This window comes from Suncus etruscus, chromosome 13 (assembly GCF_024139225.1).
Source record: "Suncus etruscus isolate mSunEtr1 chromosome 13, mSunEtr1.pri.cur, whole genome shotgun sequence".
Taxonomy (NCBI): Eukaryota; Metazoa; Chordata; class Mammalia; order Eulipotyphla; family Soricidae; genus Suncus; species Suncus etruscus.
This window is the reverse complement of record NC_064860.1, coordinates 86513092-86538520: the sequence shown is the minus strand read 5'-3', so window position 1 is coordinate 86538520 and position 25429 is coordinate 86513092. Positions and strand designations below refer to the sequence as shown.

General features: G+C 41.8%; 1 protein-coding gene across 1 annotated transcript; it reads right to left on the bottom strand.

Moving 5' to 3' along the window:
• Nucleotides 1–754: 754 nt before the first annotated feature.
• LOC126025866 (NUT family member 2G-like) lies at nucleotides 755–6242 on the bottom strand. The gene is made up of 7 exons (XM_049785599.1): nucleotides 6221–6242; nucleotides 4445–5147; nucleotides 3551–3679; nucleotides 2955–3094; nucleotides 2348–2595; nucleotides 1906–2022; nucleotides 755–1669 (listed from the first exon to the last, which is right to left on the bottom strand). The coding sequence occupies exons 1-7, from the start codon at nucleotides 6240–6242 to the stop codon at nucleotides 755–757; spliced, it is 2274 nt and encodes a 757-aa protein (XP_049641556.1).
• Between the last annotated feature and the right edge of the window lie 19187 nt (nucleotides 6243–25429).

Here is a 25429-nt window from a genome sequence, read left to right as displayed (position 1 = left end):
GAAATAAAATAAATAAAATAATAAATTAAAGTAATAAAATAAATCAAAATAATGAAATAAAATAAAATAATATAATAAAATAGTAAAATAAAGTGAAATAAAATAAAATACATCAAAATAATATTTAAATAAAATTATTAAAATAAAATAAAACATTAAATAAAATAAAAGAAATAATATAATAAAATAAAATAAAAAATAGTAAACTAAAATAATAAAATGAATAAATGAAATTAAATATACTAAAATAAAATGAAATTTAAAAAATCATAAAATAAAATAAAAATAAAATAATATAAAATAATTTACTAAATACAACAAAATAATGACATAAAATAAAATAAATTAAAAATATAAAATAAAATAATACAATAAAATGAAATAAAAATAAAATAAAAAATTAATATAAAATAATATACTAATATATTTTAATAAAATAAAAGAAATAATATAATAAAATAAAATAAATAAAAATAATAAAATAAAAACAAAATAATTAATAATATAAAATAAATAAAATTAAATAACCAACTAAATTTAAAATAAAATTAAATAACTAACTAAATAAATAATAAAAGAAATAATATAATAATAAAATAAATAAACATAATATAATATAATATAAACAATAAAATAAAAACAAAATAATTATTAATATAAAATAAATAAAATTAAATAACTAACAGCCCTAAGGGCCAAGAGGAGCAGCCAAGGCTCCAGGGGAGGCCCCGAGGGAGTGGCCCACACCCCCATCCTAAGGGAGGCCGGGGATCTTGATCCTCCTCAGGACCACCACAGGCTGCAACCTGTCCAGAGGGAGCGTGTGGCCATCCAGCTCCACGGTCACACCCCTGTACTGGATGCGGGTCCTCTCAGACCGAGGGGTCTGCTCCGCAGGGCGAGACTCTGACCCCACGCCAACTCGCCGTCTTTTCGATGGGGCAGCAGTAGGGCCAGGGTGCTGAAAGGCCCTTCTCTGCGGAGGGTGAGGCCGCAGACCCTCCCGACCCTGACCGCGGGGGCAGCAGGGGCCAGTGGCACGGGCAGGACTCGAGGACAAAGCCCTCTTCTTTGGGCTGAGTGTGGGGCTGTCCGGTACAAAGGTGACCTTGTAAACGCCTGGCATCCTTGGGGGCGCCTCAGGTTTTGGGGTCTGCTCAGTAGGGCCAGACCCTTGGTTCAGGGAAGAGGCAGAATTGGGGCCCGAGGTGTGGATGGCCCTTCTGGAAGGACGGCGGGTCCTGGGACGAGCAGGACTTCTGGTGCTTTGGGGGCCAGGGGCAGGGGCAGGACTCAGGGGCACACTGCAGGGCTCCAGGCTTTGCTGAGAGGCCAGGAGGGAGGCCTGGCTGGACAGCTCCTTCTCCTCACTTGAACCCTCGCTTGATCCAGGCATTATCATGCCTGGAGGGTCTTGGCCCAGAAAGTGGGCAGCCCTGCTCTCCAGGGCGGGGAGAGCCACCAAGGAAGCCTTTGGTGGGATAGGCCTTGAGAGGTGCCCAGAGCCACTTGTGGGCACGCAGGTGACATTGCTGGCCCCTCGCCTGGGTGCCTGGGTGGGTGACAGGGCCCCGTGGTCAGCTGCAATCTCCTCTGCACTCGAGTCCTTGGGGGTCATCGCCTTCCCAGCCTGATCTTCGTGCAGGGCCTGCCTGTGCTCATCCGCAAGCTGGGGGCAAGGAGGGGAAAGTGGTAGATGAGAGAACGGTGTGCGGTGAAGAGCTGTGTGGGGGAAGAGGTGACCCAAATCTTCTAAGGAACAGACAACCCTGGCTCTGCTGGTGCCCCTCAGGTTCCTGATGGCCCATGGCCTCTCCCTTCACCCCATGTCTATGTCCTCCTCCCTCTGAGGTTCAATGGAGTCCCCTCCCTGAACTAACCCTGCAGCTGCGTCCTTCTCCTCACCTGCGAGGGGATGAGTCCGTCCACTCCTTCCAACTCCTCTGCCAGTGCTGAAATATCCAACTGTGGATCTGGGGAGAGCAGGTGATCCAGGAAGCAGGGTTGAATGATGGTCTCCGCCTAGGTAGGAGGGAGATGAATGAGGATCAGTCAAGGGAGCAGGAGGAATGAGGGGGCAAACATCCCCCCCCCCCATCCTCAGGTACAGGGCAGGGGCTGGGATGGCTGCTCACAACACATGACTCAGGTGCTCACACATGAGCACATGCAAAGGAGCCAAAAACCTACACAGAGAAATACATGGACACTCAACCATGGAAACTCAACCCAAGCATGCACATACACACATATCAGTGGTCACACAGTCACTCACGGGCGTATACACACAGCTTAGACACAGAAAACACAGTTCTTCCACTCCACCCCCCCATTCCCCTCCAGCCACCTGGGTGACAAAGTTTTCCTGGGAGCATAGCTCATCCACATAGCTGAGGACGTTGGAGTTGGACCAAGGCTGGGCCTCCTCCTCTTGCTCGATCCTGGCCTCTTCCAATGCAGGGCCCTTGGGCAGCTCGTTCATGATATCAATATACTCCTGCACGGCCTCGGGAGGGATCTCAGGAGAAGCCTGGGTCCTGGGGAGCTGCTGTTCATCATCCATAGCCTGTGGACCAGCATTCCTGGGGACACAGACTGAGGGGAAAGCAGGAAGGAAGGGGTGAGGGACCCAAATTTCTGCACAAATACATGGCACTGAGGACAGAGTTGGGGACATGGTCTCTGAAGGATGTGTCAGGACCCCTGAACCCCATGCCTGGAGTAGGGGTGAGGAGACCCTCAGTGTGAGGAGGGGGCGTACTGTCTGCAGGGTCTCTACCCACTTCTCAGAGGAGTGTGTGAGGAACTGACAGGGTGAAGGACAGGGAGAAACCAGGGGACCAGGAGCAGCTGAACTCTGGAACTGGGGGTGGGGGGTTCTGAAGACCAAAGGCTCCTGTGAAGGGACAGACCCACAAGGTCCTGTGACTTTTCATGTGGGTATAGGGTCCTACCTGGCTGCTGGCCCACAGCTGGAAGTGGTGCCCTCTGAAGCTCAGGCATTGGAGTGGTGGCAGATTGTAGGCCCTGCTCCCCATGGCTACATTGCAGCATCGATGCCTGCATCTCCTCCTCTGCCTCAAACTCCATGAACCTGGAGTGGGGGAGCACAGTTCCTCTGAGAGAGGCCTAGCCAGACTATAACAGAGTCCATGGGCAGGCAGGGTCAAGGAGAAGGGGGGGCGGGGTTGGAGGTTCTCATAGCGCAGCAACCTGGGACTGTTGAGAATGAGGGTGACATGGGCTCCTGTGTGCCCAGTGACAGACTACATCTGCTGTAGAAGTTCAAAGCAGGTCAAGAGTGTCATATCAAGGTCCCAGGTTGGGGATGGGGAATGCTTCGGGCCCCAGGGAGGGAGAAGATTCTTCAGGGAAGGGCCTCTCTGGGCTGCAGGATCCCTGTGCTCTTGCCTCCTCCCCTATCTTGCCTCCCCCTCCCCCCGCCAACACACACACACACACACACACACACACACACACAGCCTCTCTTTGGAGAGGACCCAGCCACCCCAGGCTTGCAGCCAACCCAGACCTCTGCAGCCACACTCACTTTGCCGCCATGTCATAATACTCCATGCGGGCATAGTTGTTGGTGCACTGCCATTCCTGCATGGCTCTTTCCAGGCCTTCCTCCAGAGTAATGGTGGGCTGTAAGCGGCCCAGCGAGCGCAGCACCGGGCTGGAACGTCACAGTCAGGGTAAGTGTCTGCTCCAGCCATGTGCCTGTACTCTTGTGCAATCAGCCTCTAACAGTCCTATTCACCCTCCACCTGGGACTCTTTCTGCCACATTCCACCTTACTTGTCCTGCTACTGTCCACCCTCAATTGTGAGAGGTGCTTTAAGAGGCCCCCCACGCCCAAGGCAGAGATAGTCCTCTCTGACCACTGCATGCTTGTCTCTAGTATTGTCATAGGAACTGAGAACTGTCCCTCAGTTTCAGAGGCTGGCCATGAACTCCAATAAATAACTGAGATGATCGGGTTTACTTTTGGGGGTGGTTTGGTGTTTTTTTTTTTTTTTTTTTTTGGTGTTTAAGCCACACCCGGTGACGCTTGGGAGATACTCCTGGCTATGTGCTCAGAAAGTGCTCCTGGCTTGGGGGACGATATGGGACGCCGGGGATCAAACTGAGTGAGGTCTATCGCACCAGCACCTGAGGTGAGTCTTTAGGGCCTGACTCGGTCTCTATGGAATACTGGGTCTAGAACTTCTCTGGTGGCATTTCTGAGGACATGAGGGTAGTGAGGTTGGAGTCACTGTGCTGGGCAGTGTGGACACAGTTCTGAATGCCATTCTAACCTGGAGGGTGCCTCCAGTGTGTCTGCAGTCCCTGTGGACTGGGTTCTGGTCCTTCCTACAGCTGTCCCATACATTTTTTCTGGGGATTCCCCTCTGTCCCCTTCTGAAAAGCTACCCTGAGCCTGAGGCTCCAAAGGACTCACATGAAAAAGCAGGCAAGGGCTTCAGTGTCTGGAGTGTGGTGAAGGAAGTTTTGGGCCAGAGGCTTGTAGCGCTGCCAGCGCCGGAAATTTTGGTAAACGCTCTGGGAGCTGCAAAAGTCTTCACGGGGCCCTCTGTTTGGGGCAGGAGCCATACCAATGTCTTCACAGATCCACAGGGCAAGGGGCTCACTATTGGATGGGAGAACGCTGGGACCCACCTGGGCCACTGGTGGTGGAGCTCGAGGAGCAACACCCCCCTGGACTGCCTGGGAAACACTGGAGGCTGTGGTGGACATAGAGGTCATCTGCACAGGTGTTGTGGCAAGGGGTGCAGGATAATAACCCGCACCTCTAGGCAGAGACCCTGCTGCAGCCCAGTTGGGTGTAAAAGGTAGTCGGATGGCAGGTTGTATTGCTGGTGCCAAAAGCTCTGCTTCAGGCGCAACCTGGATGATGACCCTGCCAGGCTCAGGGTTAAGGGGTCCATGTCCGGCACCTCCTGCCACTGGGGAGATTGTGGCGGCGAAAGGCGACACCAAAAGAGGGCTGCCGGGATTAACGACCAAGGTCTCTGGGGGTGGCAACCGAATTGGTTCCCCAGGAGACTGCTGGACAGGCCCTGGAGTGGGGAAGTGCATGACCGTGACATCTGAGCCAGACACTCCCCGATTCAGGGTCATGTCTGGGAGCTGCTCAGGAAATTCTGCAGAGAAGAGGAAAGGGGGATGAGAGTGAGGAGTATGGAGAGGGAAAGGGACGTGTGTCCATATATATTCCCCAGGACGTCCTCAGTCCCAGCTCTCACTACTAAAGGCCCTGTGACGGGGTAAATGACAGTGAACATTGTCTCACCATTGGGTTCCTGACTCAGTGGGATCCTTCCCCTCAAGCTCAGTTAATGTTCAACCAGACCCAGAGATTAGGGCACATGTGAGTTATCTTACTAGCTGCACTGAGAGCCTAGACACACCTGGCCTCTGCCTAACATACTCATGGGGAATGTGTTACTGTACTCGGGTCATAAGCCTGATGACGGTTAAAGGCCCTGAACAGCCACTAACAGTGGCTGAACCATTCCAACGATACACAATCAGCACAAAATATGGCTTTATGCCACCCATATTTTTTTTACACATTAAGTTAGTATTTTATTTCCTTACTATAAACATAATATGAGGAATTGGTCTATTGTGTTAAAAACTCATGTATACCATCAACTGTCCCTGGCTTCTTTTAATGAACAGAATTAGTACATAAAAAGAATGCTGTGGGGGCCAGAGAGATAGCATAGAGGTAAGGCATTTGCCTTTCATGCAGAAGGTCAGTGGTTTGAATCCCGAAATCTCATATGGTCCCCTGAGCCTGCCAGGAGCGATTTCTGAGCATAGAGCCAGGAGTAAGCCCTGAGCACTGCCAGATGTGACTCAAAAACCAAAACCAAAATCAAAAAATAAAGAATGTTGTTATCCTTTCTAAAATGTTTACAAAAGTTATAATAACAAAGTTCACAGAAAGCCCTTTAGAAATCTGATGTCATTAAGGGCAAATGATAATGGCATTGTTCTCTGGATGATCCTCTTGGAAGAGATATTCAATACTAAGCAGGTTACATAAACATAAGAATCCATCACAATTTTTAGTACCAAACTGTTGTCAACTTGCCATGAAGTTCATTTGCTACACTGAATTTTTGAACTTTAAGACAAATGCCATGGTCCAGGAATTATAAACTAATGATTATGTCAGGTAAATGATGGCAGTTAAAAGTTATATTACTGGGAGGGTGGACGACCAGCATGGAGGCCAACATTGTGGGCTGTGGCGTGGAGGGCGATTCTACACCTCCTCACAGGTATAGGAAGGAGCCATTGTGGGCACTTGAAGATTGCTGGCAGAGGGCAACCCTGCTCCTTCTCAGAGGTATCGGGAGGGAAGATCCCAAGGGTATGGGGCAAACCTCAGAGACTGCCATCATTATCCCTGCTTAGGGTGCCACTCCAAAGAAGGGACCAAGTTCCACACCACAGGAGACAAATTAGGGCTGAAACCTGTAGGCAGAATGCTCTGCGACACCAAATGCAAAGAAATATGGGTAAACAAAGGAAGACAATAGCAGCCGGGGATATAGAGAGCAATCCTAGCAAGTTTCCAAACCCACCAAAATATGCATTTTTGAGCCCAATTGATGAGGACCTAAAATTAGCAATGAAAGATATAGCAGTACAAATAAAGGAGTCACTAACCAACGAGTTCAAGAAATCCATAGATGAACAAATCAGCCAAAGAAGAACTTTTACAGAAGACGAGAGAGTTCATACAAATGGAACTAAAGGAAATAAAAACATCTTAGCAAGCCATAGTAGCAAATTACACAGTTGGAGAATCGCACAGAGGAACTTGAAGAAAAACTACAAGCCAAAAATGTCAAAGAAGCCAATAGAGAAATAAGAGGTAAAGCACTGGAAGAAAAAGTTAGGTATTTAATAAACAAAGATAAAAGAAATAACCTACAGATTGTAGGAATACCAGAGGAGAAGGAATTAGGGAAAGGGGAAGAACAAGGGGTCAGGGAAATAATTGCAGAAAACTCTCCCACCCTCTGGAAAGATGCTCTGGTACAAATCCAAGAGGCGAAAACAGTCCCTAATAAAATAGACCCCAATAAACCAATACCAAGACATATAATGATCTAAATGGCAAAAACAAAAACAAAGAGAAAGATGAATTCCTTAAAGCAATCAGGGAGGAAAAAAAAAACCTCAAGTACAAAGGAAGGAACATAAGAATCAAACCAGATCTCCTATTTGAAACAATCCAAGCAAGAAGACAGTTGAACAACATATTTAAACTACTGAATGAAAGAAACTTCCAACCTAGACTCCACTACCCAGCAAAACTCTGATTCATAAGGGAGGGAGGAATAAAAACATTCTTAGACCAAAAAGAACTCATGCTATTTGCACTAACAAAGCCGGATCTAAATGGACTACTCAGAGATGAATTGCACAATCCAAACACCCAATTGTAACAACCACCACCCTACTCAATACAATTGCATAACAGCCCTCTATGTCAATAATCTCCTTTTATTTATTTTTTGGGTTTTTTTTTGGGGGGGTCACACCCGGCAGTGCTCAGGGGTTACTCATGGCTGTCTGCTCAGAAATAGCTCCTGGCAGGCACGGGGGACCATATGGGACACCGGGATTCGAACCAACCACCTTTGGTCCCGGATCGGCTGCTTGCAAGGCAAACGCCATTGTGCTAACTCTCCGGACCCCAATAATCTCCTTAAATGTCAACGGATTAAGCTCTCCCATCAGAAGACACCTAGTAGAGAGTCAGATCAGAAAACCAAACCAGATTTCTGCTGCCTGCAAGAAACACACCTAAAAGTACAGGATAGACACAGGCTAAGAATAAAAGGATGGAAATCAATTCTTCAAGCCAATGGAAAACAAACAAAAAAAAGTGGGCACAGCAATTCTTATATCAGAACAAATTGCATTCAACCTCATGAAAGTGATCAGAGACAAAGAGAGTCAGTCACTACCCACTGATCAGGGGAACACTAGATTAAGAAGTACTAACTCTGGTCAACATTTATGCACCAAATACAGAGCCATGTTTGCTTGCAAACATGGAGAAATATATGGAAGGAAATGTGATAGTAGTAGGACATCTCAATACTCCTCTTTCACCACTGGACAGATCCACCAGACAGAAAATTAGCAAAGAAATAAGAGCCCTAAATGAGAAATTAGAAGAACTAGGTCAAATGGACTTATATGGGCCCTCTACCCCCAGAAAGCAGAATACACATTCTTCTCAAGTGCACACGGAACCTTCTCCAGAATAGAGCATGCCTTAGGATATATATCTAACTTGCACAAAGTTACAAATATAAGGATCATTAAAAACACCCTATCACTTTACTATGCAACAGAGATCAAGATTGACTGTTAAAAGAAGCTATGGTGAAAATCTAACACCTGGAGATTAAAAAATATGCTGCTCAACAACAGGTGGATCAAAGAGGAAATCAAAGAAGAAACAAAAAGATTCCTTGAGACAAACAATAATGAAGAGAAAAATTTTAAAAATTTGTGGGACACAGCAAAAGCAGTAATTGGGGGAAATCATAGCAATACAGGCCCATGTCAGGAAAGAGGAAAATGATGAAATCAACAGTTTAAAGGGACACTTTAAGGAGCTAGAAAACAGCACAAAGAAACGAAAACACAACCAGAAGACAAGAAATAATAAAAACCAGACCAGAAATAAACAACACAGAAACTAAGAAAACAATACCAAAAAATCAATGAGACCAGGAGTTGGTTTTTGCGAAAAAAATAAACAAGATAGACAAACCACTGGCAAGACTCATCAAAAAAAAAATAGAGGCAACACATCCAAATAAATAGGATCACAGATGAAAGGAAAGAGATTACAACAGAATCATAAGAAATCCAACACATCACGAGGACTTACTATGAACAACTATACTCAGTCAGGTTAGAGAACCCAGAAGAAACCAACAGATTTTTTGGGAAATGTATCATCTCTTAAGACTGAATAAGAAGGATGTAGAAAGCCTAAACATGCCAGTCACATGTGAGGAAATCGAATCAGTCATTAAGAAACTCCCCAAGAATAAAAGTTCAGGTCCAGATGGTTTTACAGGTCAATTCTAGCAAACATTCTGAGAATTAAACCCACGGATCCACAGGCTATTCCAAAGCATTGAAAAGACAGAAATCCTTCCTAATTCCTTTTATGAGGTTAATATCACACTCATTTCCAAGATGGCAAAGACACCACCAAGAAAGAAAACTACAGACCAATCCCTATTAATGAGCATAGATGCAAAAATTCTCAATAAAATATTAGCAAATCAAATCCAGCACTACATCAAAAAGTTTATACACCAGGACCAAGTGGGTTTCATCCCAGAGATGCAAGGATGGTTTGATATACACAAATCAATCAACATCATACACCACATCAACAACAACAAAGACAAAAATCACATGATAATATCAATCGATGCAGAGAAGGCATTTGACAAAATCAACACCCATTCATGATGAAAACTCTCAGCAAAATAGGACTGGAAGGAACCTTTCTCAACAAGGTTGCAGCTATCTATAAAAAGCCCACAGCCAACATTATCCTTAATGGCAAAAAACTGAAAGCATTTCCACTAAGGTCAGGAACTAGGCAAGGCTGTCCACTCTTTGTACACTCTTATTCAAATAATATAGTTTTAGAAGTTCTAGAAATAGCAACCAGACAAGAGAAGGAAATCAAAGAATCCAAATAGGGAAAGATGAACTCAAACTATCTCTTTATGCGGATGATATGATGATATACATCAAAAAACCTAAAGAGTCCACAGTAATACTCCTAGAAACAATTAACCAATACAGCAAAGTGGCCGGTTCAAACCCAATACACAAAAGAGAGTAACATTCCTCTATAGAAATAATGAAATAGAGGAGAAAGAGATTGAGGAGACAATCCCTTTTAAAATAGTATCCAAAAATATTAAGTATCTAGGAATCAACTTTACAAGAGAAGTGAAGGACCTATACTATGAAAACTTCAAAGCACTTCAGAAAGAAATTGAATAGGATCTAAGGTAATGGAAGAATATTCCATGCTTTTGGGTAGGTAGAATCAACATCGTCAAAATGACTATCTTACCTAAATTTCTATATAGATTCAATGCAATCCACATCCAAATTCAGACATTATTTTTAAGGACTTTGAATAATCAATTATAAAATTCATCTGAAACCACAAAAGACCCAGGTTAGCCAAATTACATACTGAGAAAACCAGAAGCTGGGTGGCATCGACTTACCTAAATTGAAGCTTTACTATAAAGCCATAGTGATCAAAACATCATGATACTGGCACAAAGACAGAGTCTCAGACTAGATGATTAGAACAGAATATTCAAGATAAACCCCCAAATATGCAGTCAAATAAGATTTAATAAAAAAAAAAGCCAAGAACTTGAAGTGGAACAAAGACAGTCTCTTTAACAAATGGTGTTGGAAAAACTGGATAAGCACCTGTAAAAAATGGAAAATAGGGGCCAGAGAGATAGCATGAAGGTAGTGCATTTGCCTTGCATGTAGAAAGATGGTGGTTTGAATGCCGGCAACCATTTTGGTCCCCTGAGCCTGCCAGGAGTGATTTCTGAGCATAGAGCCAGGAGTAACTCCTGAGCGCCCTTGGGTGTGATCCAAAAATGATAAAAAAAAATTAAAAATAAATCCATACCACACACCTTATCACAAAAGTCAACTCAAAATGGATTAAAGGCCTTGAAAGCAGACCTGAATTTGAGCAAAAAATAGGCAAAAAACACTCTAAGATCTATATATCAAAAAAGTCTTTGAGGATAGAATGCCAATGGCAAGAACTTTAGCATCAATCCTAAATACATAGGACTACATCAAACTGAAACATTTCTGCATGGTGAAAGAAGCCTTAGGTAATACTAAAAGACAGTTAATGAAATGGGAAAAAATCTTTGCACTCAACATGTCAGATAAAGGGATAATATCTAGGATATACAAAGCACTCAGAAAGGCGAGCTTCAAAAAGTTTAATAAAGCCATAGGAAAATGGAGAGAAGAAATGAATAGACACTTCTCCAAGGAAGACTGAAAGATGGCCAACAGACTCATGAAAACATGCTCACCTTCACTCATCATTAGGGAAATCCAAATTAAGAGAACAATGAGGTACCATCTTAGACCCAGTGAGGATGGCTCACATCAAAAATAATGGGACCATTCTCTGTTGGAGGGGATGTGGTAAGAAAGGAACTCTCATTCACTACTGGTGGGAATGCTCCTATGGAAAACATTGTAGAGAGTGCTCAGTAAATTCAGAAATGAGCTGCCATATGACCTAGCAATTGCTCTCCTGGTTATCTATCCCCAAGTCGGAAGGACATTCATCCCAAAGTATGTGTGCACTCCACTGTTTATTGCAGCACCCAGTACAATAGCCAAAATTTGGAACCAACCTCTATGCCCAACAACAACAGATGAGTGGATCTTGAAGATGTGGTATTTATACACAATGGAAAACTATGTAGCAATTAGAAATAATACAATCATGGATTTTTCAGCAACATGGATGGATCTAAAAAATATTATGTTACATAAAGTAAGCCAGAAGATGAAGGATAAATACAGAATGATAGCACTTTTCTGACATATTTAGAATATACACCATATATACATATAATACTCCAAGAGCTAATACAACAGTCTAAGAGGGTAGCAACTCCAAGCACTGTAGTTGTCAGCATTTACTGGGGAAAAGTGTTCAAAACAAGTGGAAGAGGAACAACACAAAGCCTCGACTATCCATTATACCATAAAGAAACCAGCAACAATGAACAACAGTTTTGTGAACAGGTATGTAATCAGCCTTTTATTACAAATGCCTATAATAATATCTTAGGGAGTTTATACACAGATACAGGTGAAGAGTATGATTGGTAGCCAGAGATTCCAGAGGCAGCATTTCCTAACAATATGTTTTAGTGCCTTAAACTTACTAGGTATAAAACTACCTTTCAGCTTCTCTGTCCACAGGGATTCTGGGATACAAAGTGTGGACACCCTAATTTAACACTTCGGTGCTCACACATAATAGATACCATATTCAGTTTGCATTATGAAAATGTCTTGATAAAGCACTCCAATATACCCTTTTTCTCTGGTTTATGTCCTCTGTTAGGACCTGAAGCTTTTGATCATTCAGACCACTAAACCAGTCAACTGCAAACCACAGATTTATTACAGGACCTACTCAGCAAACATATTTGGGAAAATTAACATTCCCAACCCTCTCTGTCTCTTTCTCTCTCTCTTTCTCACTCTCTCTCTCTCTCTCTCTCTCTTCTCCCTACATTTTCTCTTCTCCCCTTTTTTCTTCTTTCTCTTCTTTCTCCTCCTCATCAATTCAATCGATGTCAAATAAAACCCACATTGATGGTTTCTCTTTAGGAAAGGAACTTCGATACATAAGAGGCAGCAGACAGAGTAGCCACCTACATAAGTAGGCCTCAATTACAGATTGTCTAGTACTCGAGACGCTAGAACTATGGTTTTCCTAATGCTCCAGCCATTATATAACCCTGAAACTTTCATTTAGCAAGGCCCAACCCCATCACTGATGAAATGCCTAGAAAATAGGAAAACCTCCCAATTCTGATGCATCGACCCAATCTATTTAATTTAATTTATTAAATTTTTTAAAATTTATTTTTACTATATTTACCTATTTTTCTGTTCTCCTCTCTTATTTTTTGCTCTCCCTTCATATCTTTCTTAATCTATTTCTAAGCTAATTATTTGTCTTAATTCAACCAGTTTTTAAGAACTCAGACCCATCCTATTAGGGTCAGACCTCTAACAACACCTTAAGAATAAATCACTAATGTATGTTTTTATGTGGGCATGAGTACATAGAGAGAGGACTCCTCTATAAGAACCAAACCTAAATTATAAACAAACCATGCCTACAGTGTATATAGCCCCTCCTATATACTATCCCTCCTCCCCCCTTCAGAAATCCTACTATCCCATAACCCCCAATCCCAATCCGATATCTCACCTTATTGACGCTGTTTACCCTCAGTACTTAACCCATTAGGTATCAAGACCGACCTCCTGCCCCAATAAGCCATTCCCCAACTCCTAAGCGAAGTGACACACACTCAGCCGCACATCTCGTCCCCTAGCAAAAAACTACAACCAGCGCTCCTGCTGACTCTTTCTCTGTAGCCCTCCTTCACAACCCTCTAAATGTGGACTGTTGCTTGATACCGGATTCAGCTCCAGAAGGACCTCCAGTGCAAAAACTCTACCCAAACCCTCTTATTCGCAAATCATTTCTCAAACTCAACAAGACAAAAATGTTTGATAAAAATGTGCCCTGAATTCCACCCCTCACAAGAATATCTTAAAATACAATGGGAAGCCTATATTTCCTTTATAAGATTAAGACCTCAATAATACTATCTGTTTTAACCTGTTTATGCCAAAATATAAGGTAGTCTCTTGCATCACTTTGTTCCCTTCATGACTTTTTTAAACTCATTTTTATTTTTTATACATGTGAGTGTATATATACATATACATATATGTGTATATATATATATATATATATATATATATATATTTGTCCTGTTGTTGTTTTCTTCTTTTCCTTAACTCTACCTCTCTACCTGTTGTGTTTCTGCTTGGTACAAAACCTACAAGAAAAAGCTTGCCTGGGATAAAAGCTCAGGTTAAAACCAGGGCACAGAGATGATGGATCCAGACACTATCATCCCCAATTGCACCAGCAATATAATATAGCACCATTTGTTTTTGCAAAGGCATACTAAAAAGGGGGAAATTTTACATATAGAAACATGTTCTTATCTAACTAGGGATAAGTAGTCATACATTTTACAATACAGGGGCACCTTGCATATGTCATGTGGTCCTAACTTAGACTCCATGTGACTAGACAGTGACCATCCAACCTCGAACCCTAGATCTCAGACATAGATCTGACATGGTTCTCTTCAACAGCTCCAGGAACCAAACGCCCCTTGGGACATTCTTAATACTGCTCTGACACCAGCATGCACCAGTTTTGATATGACATCGTGTCAGTGAGGATATGGCAACAACTTGGTCTAAGAGCAGGTTGTCTTACCTCACCACCTAACAATAAGATGACATCAGAATACATCTCATTCTTTGATCTGTGCAAAAGCCAAGATCGCTAACTACAGAGGACTGACCGTGACAATCATGACTGGGCAGAACTTATCCTGGGACCAATAAAAAAAACCCTAGTCTAGGCTTTGGCCCACAATCTGTACAACAACAAAGATCTCTAATCCCAGAGGTCTGCCTGAGACAACTGCAACTGAGCAGAACTTCAGGAAACAAAATGAAAGAGTCTATCCTTCTTACTAGGCTCGGTACAAAAACCAACTACAGAAGACTGATGAAAACTACAGTGATGGAACAGAACTTCTAGAAACGTAAAGAAAGACTTCACTCTAGTCTCCATCCTATGACCTGTGCAAATACCAAGCTCTCTAGTTACAGAGGCCTGATTTTATCATCCACGACTGAGCAGAAAGTTTCCAGACATCACAGAAAGATATAGGGGAGAGTAAAAGAGCATGTACAGAGCCTATAGTTATTCCCATGAGAGTAAGTTTCAAGGGCGGTGAAACCCTGTATTTGTTATGCCAAGAGAATTCCCTTTCTAATCTTCCCAATATTTACCGTGCATATTCCAAAATAAGAAAAGAACAAATTAATTTTTTGATAACATGTTGTTGCTTTTTTTATTTGTGCTTTGGTTTGTTTTTATTTTGGGATCATAGCTATTGTTTGGTTGTTGTTTTTATTGCTGTGGTGCTTTTAGGGTTCTTTTGTTTGATGTTTTTTTATATTGTTTTTATGTTTTTCTTCCTTGTTCCCTTTCTTCTCTTAAATTGATATTTATACCCTCTCTAGAAAGACTCCTCCCATTTTTTGGTTGTTTGATTTTTGTCCCCCACCCCCATTTTTATTTCTTTTTTTCTTTCCTCCAAACAGAACCACATAACTTGAACCATCTTGTTCTGCCTCACAAATTGAGGGGGAAATAATGGAGGGTACCAAAACCAAACAGTTGTTATGAACATTGAGTATAAATAATAAATGATCAGATTTAAACACCAAATTCAAAGCCAATGACAACAGAAGAGAAAACCAATCTGAAACAAGCTAGACATAGAGAGGACCACCTCTACTAGCAGAGCGGGGATCAAAAGAGGGAAATATGGGATGCATGCTGGGAACAGGGATGGAGGAGGGACAACACTGGTGGTGGCAATGCCCCTGATTCAATGTCACTATGTACCTAAAGTATTACTGTGAAAGATTTGTGACCCACTTTGGTCAAAACAAAAATTATTGAGTTAAAGAAATTATATTCTTGGGGCCAGAAAGATAGCACAGAGCACTAAGGCACCTATCTGCCTTGCCAGCGCTAGCCTAGAAAGGACCGCAGTTCAATCCCCTGGCATCCCATATGGTCCCTCAAATAAGGTGCAATTTCTGAGCGCATAGCCAGGAGTAACCCCTGAGTGTCCCAGAGTGTGGCCCAAAAAACAAAATTAATTAATTAATTAAATTCAAATTATATTCTTAAAATATGGAAACCTGGTACATTAGTTTTTTTAAGTGACAGAAATTCTTTAAAACAGAAATACAACATTTGTCAGATTCAGTTTTTGTTATACACGAACCACTAATATTGCTATTCAAATTAATATTTTGAAATTTCTTTGTCATAAAAATGTTTTCTCCTAGTATCTTTATTTTCAAGTGGAGTATATTCTACCCCATTCTTTTGACTGTAGCTTTCCCCCCAAATTAACTAAATTCTAAATTGAAACAATGATGACCATTAAATACATTATTTAATAAAAATGAAGTATATTCAAATCTGGACTTGAAAGCCAGAGTTCTAAAACTGCTTTGCATAAAAACTAGCACTGAAATTAGGAGAAAGTTTTAAGAGTTTTTCTGAAGATGAGGTTATAACATTCACTTAGTATATATGTTAACAGTTAGTTTTACAGTCATACTTATAAGTCCTAACATTTCAGAAAATAGATAAGTGAAGCTTTGAGTACCAGCAAAGCTATATATGTCAGTTCGAAACATCAGTAATAAACATAACATCAATCCTCTGTTAAACTTTCGCATTTTCTTTTCTCATTATTACTTTTTAAATATTTTTGTTATTCTATATTCAATATGTGCAAAAGTTCATACAAGTCCCTGACCCAGTGGTAATTTAGATTTGTATGCCACCCATTTTAAACACTATGCACTTTTCCTCAGTGTTTCTGTCTACCACAGTTGTCACTAGGTCCCTGAGTGTCATGAGCTTCTACATGAGGACATTAGGGACTGAAAAGATCACATAATTCCTGAGTCAGAGTGTCATGGGAGATTTCCAGGATTCAGTAGCTGCTTGTCATTTTAGGTTGACCATGGGTGACACTAAGGACACACTCAAACCCCCATACCCACCCATGGGTGACACTAAGGATGCACTCAACCTCACATTCCCACAAAAACACATATTGCTCACAGGTTTACCTCTTTCTGAATTCATCCCAGAATTCATTCTGGGCCAGGGGCTACTGCCGCTATTCAGTATTCAAAATGAAAACTATAGAGAGCACGATTCAGAGTCAACTGATCAAGCAGTTGCTCTGAATCAAAATGGTGGCGGCAGTTGTTTGGTTGTTTGAATTTAAACTTCAGAACGTTGGGTCAAAGGCATCCTCCATTGGGATGGGAGGGGCAACAGGAGGGCTGAAGTGGGAGAACAGTCCATGGGGCTTGGTTGAGGGGGGTGTCAGGCAGAGGACCAAAGCCAGAACTTCCCTTCAAACTTCTCAATGGCAGCACAGTTGGCAGACCCACTTTCAGCCACTTAGCCAATTTTCAGATACACAACGCACAGGTTGGAATTGCTGTTCTCTTTATGGCTTTTTCAAACAATCAAGTTTTGTGGCCCTCAAGCCAGGCTACTTCCACTCTCCTGCTAACCCATTTCTACAGATACTACTCTTTCTCAGTAAACTTCACACCACAATGGCTCATCAACCCATGAAAATTGGACCTGTCCACCTCAGTTGTCACTGGGTCCCTGATTTTCATGAGCTTCAAATGAGGACACTAGGGACCGAAAAGATCATATAATTCCTGAGTCAGACTGTCATGGGAATTTTCCAGGATTCAGTAGCCGCTTATCATTTTAGGTTGACCATGGGTGACACTAAGGACACACTCAAACCCCATACTGACCCCCCCACTCATCCGCACAGGTTTACCTCTTTCTGAATCCATCTCTGATCACTGGCCCAGGGGCTACTGCCACGTCTCAGTATTCAAAATGAAAATATATAATGTGCGCAATTCAGAGTCAACTGATCAAACAGTTGCTCTGAATCAAAATGGTGGAGGCAGATTTGGTAGTTTGAATTTAAACTTCAGAATGTTGGGCCAAGGGCATCATGCACTGAGATGGGGGGGGGGCAGGTGGGTCTGGGTCCTGAGAACATTCCATGGGGCTTGGTTGAGGGGGGGGGTGTCAGGCAGAGGACCAAAATCAGAACTTCCCTTCAGACTTCTCAATGGCAGCACAGTTGGCATGGCCACTTTCAACCACTTAGCCAATTTTCAGATACACAACACACAGGTTGGAATTGCCTTTCTCTTTATGGCCTCTTCCACCAGTCAAGTTTTGTGGCCCTCAAGCCAGGCTACTTCCACTCTCCTGCTAACCCATTTCTACAGATACTACTCTTTCTCAGTAAACTTCACACCACAATGGCTCATCAACCCATGAAAATTGGACCTGTCCACCTCAGTTGTCACTGGGTCCCTGATTTTCATGAGCTTCAAATGAGGACACTAGGGACCGAAAAGATCATATAATTCCTGAGTCAGACTGTCATGGGAATTTTCCAGGATTCAGTAGCCGCTTATCATTTTAGGTTGACCATGGGTGACACTAAGGACACACTCAAACCCCATACTGACCCCCCCACTCATCCGCACAGGTTTACCTCTTTCTGAATCCATCTCTGATCACTGGTCCAGGGACCACTGCCACGTCTCAGTATTCAAAATGAAAATATATAATGTGCGCAATTCAGAGTCAACTGATCAAACAGTTGCTCTGAATCAAAATGGTGGAGGAAGATTTGGTAGTTTGAATTTAAACTTCAGAATGTTGGGCCAAGGGCATCATGCACTGAGATGGGGGGGGCAGGTGGGTCTGGGTCCTGAGAACATTCCATGGGGCTTGGTTGAGGGGGGTTGTCAGGCAGAGGACCAAAGTCAGAACTTTCCTTAAAAATTCTCAATGGCAGCACAGTTGGCATGGCCACTTTCAACCACTTAGCCAATTTTCAGATACATAAAACATAGGTTGAAATTGCCTTTCTTTTTATTGCCTCTTCCATCAGTCAAGTTTTGTGGCCCTCAAACCAGTCTACTTCCACTCTCTTACTAACCCACTTCTACAGATACTACTTTCTCAGGAAACTTTACAACACAATGGCTCATCAACCCATGCAAATTGTACGTGTCAACCTCAGTTGACAATGGGTCCCTGAGTTTCATGATCTTCAACATGATGACAGTAGGGAACAAAAAGAACACATAATTCCTGAGTTAGAGAGTCATGGGTGATTTCTAAGATTCAGTAACTGTTTGTCATTTTTGGTTGACCATCGGTGACACTAAGGACACACTCAACCCCCCATACCCCCTCCCCACACTTATCCTCACAGGTTTACCTCTTTCTGAATCCATCTCTGATCACTGGTCCAGGGGCTACTGCCACGTTTCAGTATTCAAAATGAAAAAATATAATGTGCGCAATTCAGAGTCAACTGATCAAACAGTTGCTCTGAATCAAAATGGTGGAGGAAGATTTGGTAGTTTGAATTTAAACTTCAGAATGTTGGACCAAGGGCATCATGCATTGAAATGGGGGGGGGGACAGGTGGCTCTGGGTCCTGAGAACATTCCATGGGGCTTGGTTTAGGGGGGTTGTCAGGCAGAGGACCAAAGTCAGAACTTTCCTTAAAAATTCTCAATGGCAGCACAGTTGGCATGGCCACTTTCAAACACTTAGCCAATTTTCAGATACATAAAACATAGGTTGAAATTGCCTTTCTCTTTATTGCCTCTTCTTTCAGTCAAGTTTTGTGACCCTTAGCCAGGCTACTTCCACTCTCCTACTAACCTACTTCAACAGATACTACTTTCTCAGTAAACTTTACAACACAATGGCTCATCAACCCATGCAAATTGTACGTGTCAACCTCAGTTGACAATGGGTCCCTGAGTTTCATGAGCTTCAACATGATGACAGTAGGGAATGAAAAGATCACATAATTCCTGAGTTAGAGAGTCATGGGTGATTTCTAGGATTCAGTAACTGTTTGTCATTTTTGGTTGACCATTGGTGACACTAAGGACACAGTCAACACCCCATAACTCCCCCCACACTTATCCTCACAGGTTTACCTCTTTCTGAATCCATCGCAGCTCACTGGGCCAGAGGCTACTGCTATGTCTCAGTATTCAAAATGAAAAAATATAAGGAGCACGATTCAGAGTCAACCTATCTAGCAGTTGTTCTGAATCAAAATGGTGGAGGCAGTTTTTGGTTGTTTGAATTTAAACTTCAGAATGTTGGGCCAAGGGCATCATGCATTGGGATGAGGGGGGACAGGTGGACCTAGGTGCTGAGAACATTCCATGGGGCTTGTTTGAGGGGGGTGTCAGGCAGAGGACCAAAGCCAGAACTTTCCTTCAAACTTCTCAATGGCAGCACAGTTGGCATGGCCAATTTCAGCCACTTAGCCATTTTTCAGATACATAAAACACAGGTTGGAATTGCCTTTCTTTTTATTGCCTCTTCCTTCAGTCAAGTTTTGTGACCCTCAATCCAGTCTATTTGCACTCTCCTGCTAACCGTCTTCTAAAGATGCTACTCTTTTCAGTAAACTTCACACCACAATGGCTCATCAACGCATGCAAATAGGACTTGTCCACCTCATTTGTCACTGGGGCCCTGAGTTTCATAAGCTTCAACATAATGACAGTAGGGAACAAAATGATCACATAATTCCTGAGTCAGAGTGTCATGGGAGTTTTCCAGGATTCAGTAGCTGCTTCTCATTTTTGGTTGACCATCGGTGACACTAAGGACACACTCAACCCCCCATACCCACACACACACACAAACACTCATCCTCACAGGTTTACCTCTTTCTAAATCCATCCCAGCTCACTGGTCAGGGGCTAGTGCCAAGTCTCAGTATTCAAAATGAAAAAATATAATATGTGCAATTCAGAGTCAACTGATCAAGCAGTTGCTCTAAATCAGAATGGTGGAGGCAGATTTGGTAGTTTGAATTTAAACTTCAGAATGTTGGACCAAGGGCATCCTGCATTGGGATGGGGTGGGGAACAGGTAGGCCTGGGTCCTGAGAACATTCCATGGGGCTTGGTTGAGTGGGGGGGGGGGGTGAGGCAGAGGACCAAAGCCAGAACTTCCCTTCATACTTCTCAATGGCAGCACAGTTGGCATGGCCAATTTCAGCCTCTTAGTCAATTTTCAGATACATAAAACACAGGTTGGAATTGCCTTTCTTTTTATTGCCTCTTTCACCAGACAAGTTTTGTGCCCTCAATCCAGTCTACTTCCACTCTCCTGCTAACCCTCTTCCACAGATACTACTCTTTCTCAGCAAATTTCACACCAATCCATGAAATTTGGACTTCTAAAGATGCTGAAGCAAGTTGATGGAGAGTTTTTGGCTACTGTTTGCACATACATTTTTAGATTTCAGTCCCTGTGTCTTCGTTGAGTTTCCAAGCTGATGAAAGGAAATATTAAAGAATTAAAAATGGTGCATATTAAATTTTAAAATCTTGCCTATAGACTATTAAAATATTTAAACGATGTGAATTTCCTTGCCCAGAATAATTCTTTCTTTTTTTCTTTCTTTTCTTTCTCTGTCATTGAATTTTTGGAAATCCTCTCTGTTTTACCCCTATGAATCCCCTCTTTCAGGCACTAACTACTGGTACTGAGGTTTTCCTCAGCTCTCTTGGTCAGCTTCACTATACATGGTGGCAGTGGTGCTAGAATAAAGTCCATTTCTCTTGTAAATACGTTTTTCTCCTAAGGTTAGGGAACAACCCCTAGTTGTAAGTGATATCTAGAATCAGAAGTAAAATTGGGTGAGTCCAGAAAAAAGTTTCTTTCTGGGGAAAAGGATCCTAGTTTGTGTTCAGTGGATTCAGGGGCTACTCCTGATATCTTGATTAACTGAGCTAGAAGATTCGATAGCTGGGCCAAGAATGCTAGCTATTTGGACTCTGAAATTACTCAGATAATACCAGCATTGCTTGGGGAGTGGTTCAGAGCTAAACCCATGTTGCTCAGAGGGACCATATAGGTGCAGGAATTAAGTGTTTTTGTGAGCTCATGGGCCTAGCCCAGAGGAATTGAATTTCTGCTGTGTTTGGAATTCTGGATGCTTCAGCTACAAGTAGAATCGACATAAGTGAAGGGTAGGGCTCTATTAAGCCTCTATCATCTAATTTCCTAATGAGCCCTTCATTAGAAAGGAAGAGGAAGCTAGCTTAAAGGTTTCATGATCTTGAGAGTAGAGGAAAGAAGGCCTGAGCCTCTGGGGACAAGCAGAAAAGCATCCTTGGAGAAGCAGGTAGACATAGCTTAGAGCAGGAATTGCCCTGGAAAAGAGAGGGACCTGGAGAGAGTCTTCTGAGAAGTAAGCCAAAACAGTAGCATGGGACCCCTGATAAACTATGGGCTTGCCAATGGAGTTGAACTAGAACTTTTAGCCCTGATAGTGATTAGATACCCCTGAATAGTACATGTAGTAGGTGAGTGGCTTATGGGACAAAAAGTGATTCTCCTGGGGCTGAAGAGATAGCACAGTGGTTGGGCATTTGCCTTGCAAGCAGCTGATTCAGGATGGACAGTAGTTTAAACCCTGGCATCCTACATGGTCCCCCATGCCTGCCAGGAGCGATTTCTGAGCTGAGAACCAGGACTAACCCCTGAGCGCCTCCAGGTGTGACCCAAAAACGAAGGTGGTTCTCTATCTATCTACCTATCTTGTCTGTCTGTCTGTCTGCCTGTCTGTCTATGTATCTTTCACTCTCATTCTCCATCAGTTTCTTCAGGATCAACTCCAAAATAGAAAATTTGTGTCACACAGTGATCAGTGGTTTTATTGTTTCTGCATTTACTTTTATTAGGGGCTTTTTAAATACAAAACAGGTGAAAATAGCACAACAAATATTCCCATTTTGAGTATAAGCGATATTTTGTGTGGCTAATCACATTTTTTGCAGGATAGGGATGGGACAGATGGAGGGGATGACTCTCAAGCAATGCTCAGGACCTGGAAACATAGGATGCTTTCCCAATGATTCAGTGAAGGTGCTGCACTGTTGAGCATTCAATAACGCTTGAGGACTGTAGGTGGTACTTAGGATTGCAGAGGGAAGCAAAATGCCTTCACCCTTGTACTATCTGTTTAGTCCTATAGCCAATGTCATCGTCACACTCTCAAACAGGCTTCACCTCCAGTGGAAAATTTTGAAACCAAGACTAAACACCATGATCTCATCTGAAAATACTTATGTTTCTAAAAATGCAAAAATGGTTATGCTTTAACTACAAAACTAGATGTATGTTTAATAATATTCATCCCTTTACTATTATATATTTCTTTAAATTGACCAATATTAATATAAAATGGATAGAAGTTTGGGGGAGATGTTGAGTCACAATAAGTAGTGCTCAATGCTTACTTCTGGCTCTGAGTTTAAGGATCACACATCAAAGTGCTCTAGGATCTTTATGCCATATGTGATGCCTGAGATTAAACCAACTAGACTTGCCACATATAAAGCAAGAGTTTTAACCCCTGTGCTATATCTCAAGTCCATTCTGAACATTTAAAAATAATGTTTATTTATTTGTTATCATACCACACCCAGTTGAGCCAGGGTTTACTCCTGGCTCTGTGCTCGGGAACTCTATGGGATGCCAGGGTTCAAATCCAGGCCACCTTCATGCAAGGCAAATACTGTACTAGCTGCACTATTGCTCCATCCCCAGTCTGAACATTATCTAAATGTTAAATGTTCATTTTTAAACTGCTTTTTGAAAAATCTAAACAAATTTACATTTAACATATTGTATTGAAGACTGTTCACTGCACTTTCACTCACATTGTATATAATTCTTATCTTCAGCAATGTAATAAATGGAAAGTACCATTATACCGGTATTCAACTTTGCATTTATTACTAGAGTGGTTGAATTTTTTTTCCTCTTTTCAGTATTATCTGTACTGTCTGTTCGTCATTCACCAGTAAGAAATTATGTATTTTCCAGGATAAGTTCATAAAATTTAGTTAGGTATGAGGCAAATATTTCTAAGAAATGTCGTCAGTGTTGTTTGGTTAGTGTTAGAGATTTTAGGAAGGAAAACAAGAAAGAAAGCTGAGGCACAAAACCCCAAAGAGCCAAATAGTACAGCTGGTAAGTGCTTGCTCATACCTTGACATTTTTGATGACAATATATTTCCTTAAATTGCTGAGGCCCATATTCTCCTCTCTTTCACCACATATTATCTCTCATTTCTAAGCTGATCATTATTTTGACTTTTATTTAGCTAAACACATTTAAATTGAGGCTCCTGATTTTATTTAACATGCAAAATATGTTTTTATTAATTTTGAGGACGTGTTTCTTTTTTGTTTGTTTGTTTTTGAGTTTTGGGTCCTACCTGGCAGTGCTCAAGAGGTTATTCCTGGCTCTGCATTGAGGAGTCACTCCTGGCAGGCTTGGGGGACCATATGGGATGTTGGATTTTGAACTTGGGTTGGCTGCATGCAAGGCAAATAATCTATTATCTGTGCTATTGCTCAGGCCCCAGCTTGTTTGTTTTTTATTGTAGTAACCTGGTGTATATTATCATTGTACTTTGAAAAGAGATTTTTACATTGATTTAGAAGTGATCAGATACCACGCACCCCATCAAAATGCTGAAATACTCCCATCATTATCTGTTGGACACCCCCCCCTTTGTGCCCCTACAGCTTTCCCTCTAGTAACCTCAGTTCTATTATTGGAATCAAAGGTTGGTTTTGTGTTGGTTCTGTCTGTCCCCTTGGTTTATTTTCTATGAAATTCATATTGGTCATATGAGTTACATTTTCTGAATGTCTTTCTTTCTCTGACTTTTTTCAGTCTGCATAAACCCTTTCAGTTTAATCCATGCTGTGGCAACAGGAGAATCTTATCTTTCCTCTATCTAAATAATACGTAGTGTGCATTTTCACATCTTCATCCACTCACTCATCAGTGGGTACTTGGGAAGTTCCCTCTTCTGGTGGTTGTAAATTGTGCTAAAGTGAGCCCAATAATACACAGTTCTTGTCAAATTCTTTATTTTATATAATCGTTGTTAACCAGATACAAGTGGAATTACTGAATCATGTAATAAGTCTATTTTTAGTGTATTTCTAATTCTCCGTCTCTGACTCTTTGCAAAATAGATTACACTATGAAGTGGAGAATGTTGTCTGTCATTCTTGCCCTCCTTCTCTGTAAAACTGGTTATACTATAAACTGCTTATTCTTTGGTCTCTAAGTTAAACTTCTACCTGAAGTCATAGGAAGCGTTCATTATAAGTCATCGTATCTCCTAATATATATTCTGATATATTCTATCAAATTAAAACAGCTACAAGCTACAAAGTTGTTCAGACATTGCACAAACCTAAGGCACTCACTTAGGTAGCCAGATTTGATATTATATATTTTCCTAACCTTTGCAGAGTCTTCAAAACTGGCTGTAAACTTTTATTCCCACTGTATAGTATCTGATTATTTTAATCATAGAACATGTGCATGGAAAGCACTTTGGTGATCATTTCATCCAATTTCTCTGTGTAGTTGTTCAGAAAAAATCAGAAATTTACAAAGACTGAGAGGTTTTTTCATTTGTATTTTTTCATTTTTTGCATTCTTTCATTTGCATTTTAGACTCTAGGAAACTACCGGGCTGTTTAAACTCTAGTAAACTGTTTACTAATGTTAGAATCCTTCCCTGGTTTTAGTCTATAGTGTCAGAGGACATAGGAAGCAGGTCTCTGAAGTAGGTCAACCATTCTTGCAAACTTTTCTAGTATCTGAAAAATACCACCATATGAATCTAGAAAAAACTCTGTGAAAGATTCTATTTCCCTGAGATAGCTCCACAATAAATACTGAAATTCTTGACACTGGAAAATTCACTGAAAATTATAACC

Bases quoted from the DNA above. Each gene is read 5' to 3' on its own strand.
- LOC126025866 (XM_049785599.1), bottom strand. From the start codon at position 6,242: ATGCTGGTCGTCCACCCTCCCA. The intron at 3,095-3,550 runs GTGAGTGTGGCT...CCCCCACTCCAG, and splicing joins TATTATGACATGGCGGCAAA to GTTCATGGAGTTTGAGGCAG. The intron at 2,596-2,954 runs GTAGGACCCTAT...CTTTCCCCTCAG, and splicing joins AGCTGTGGGCCAGCAGCCAG to TCTGTGTCCCCAGGAATGCT.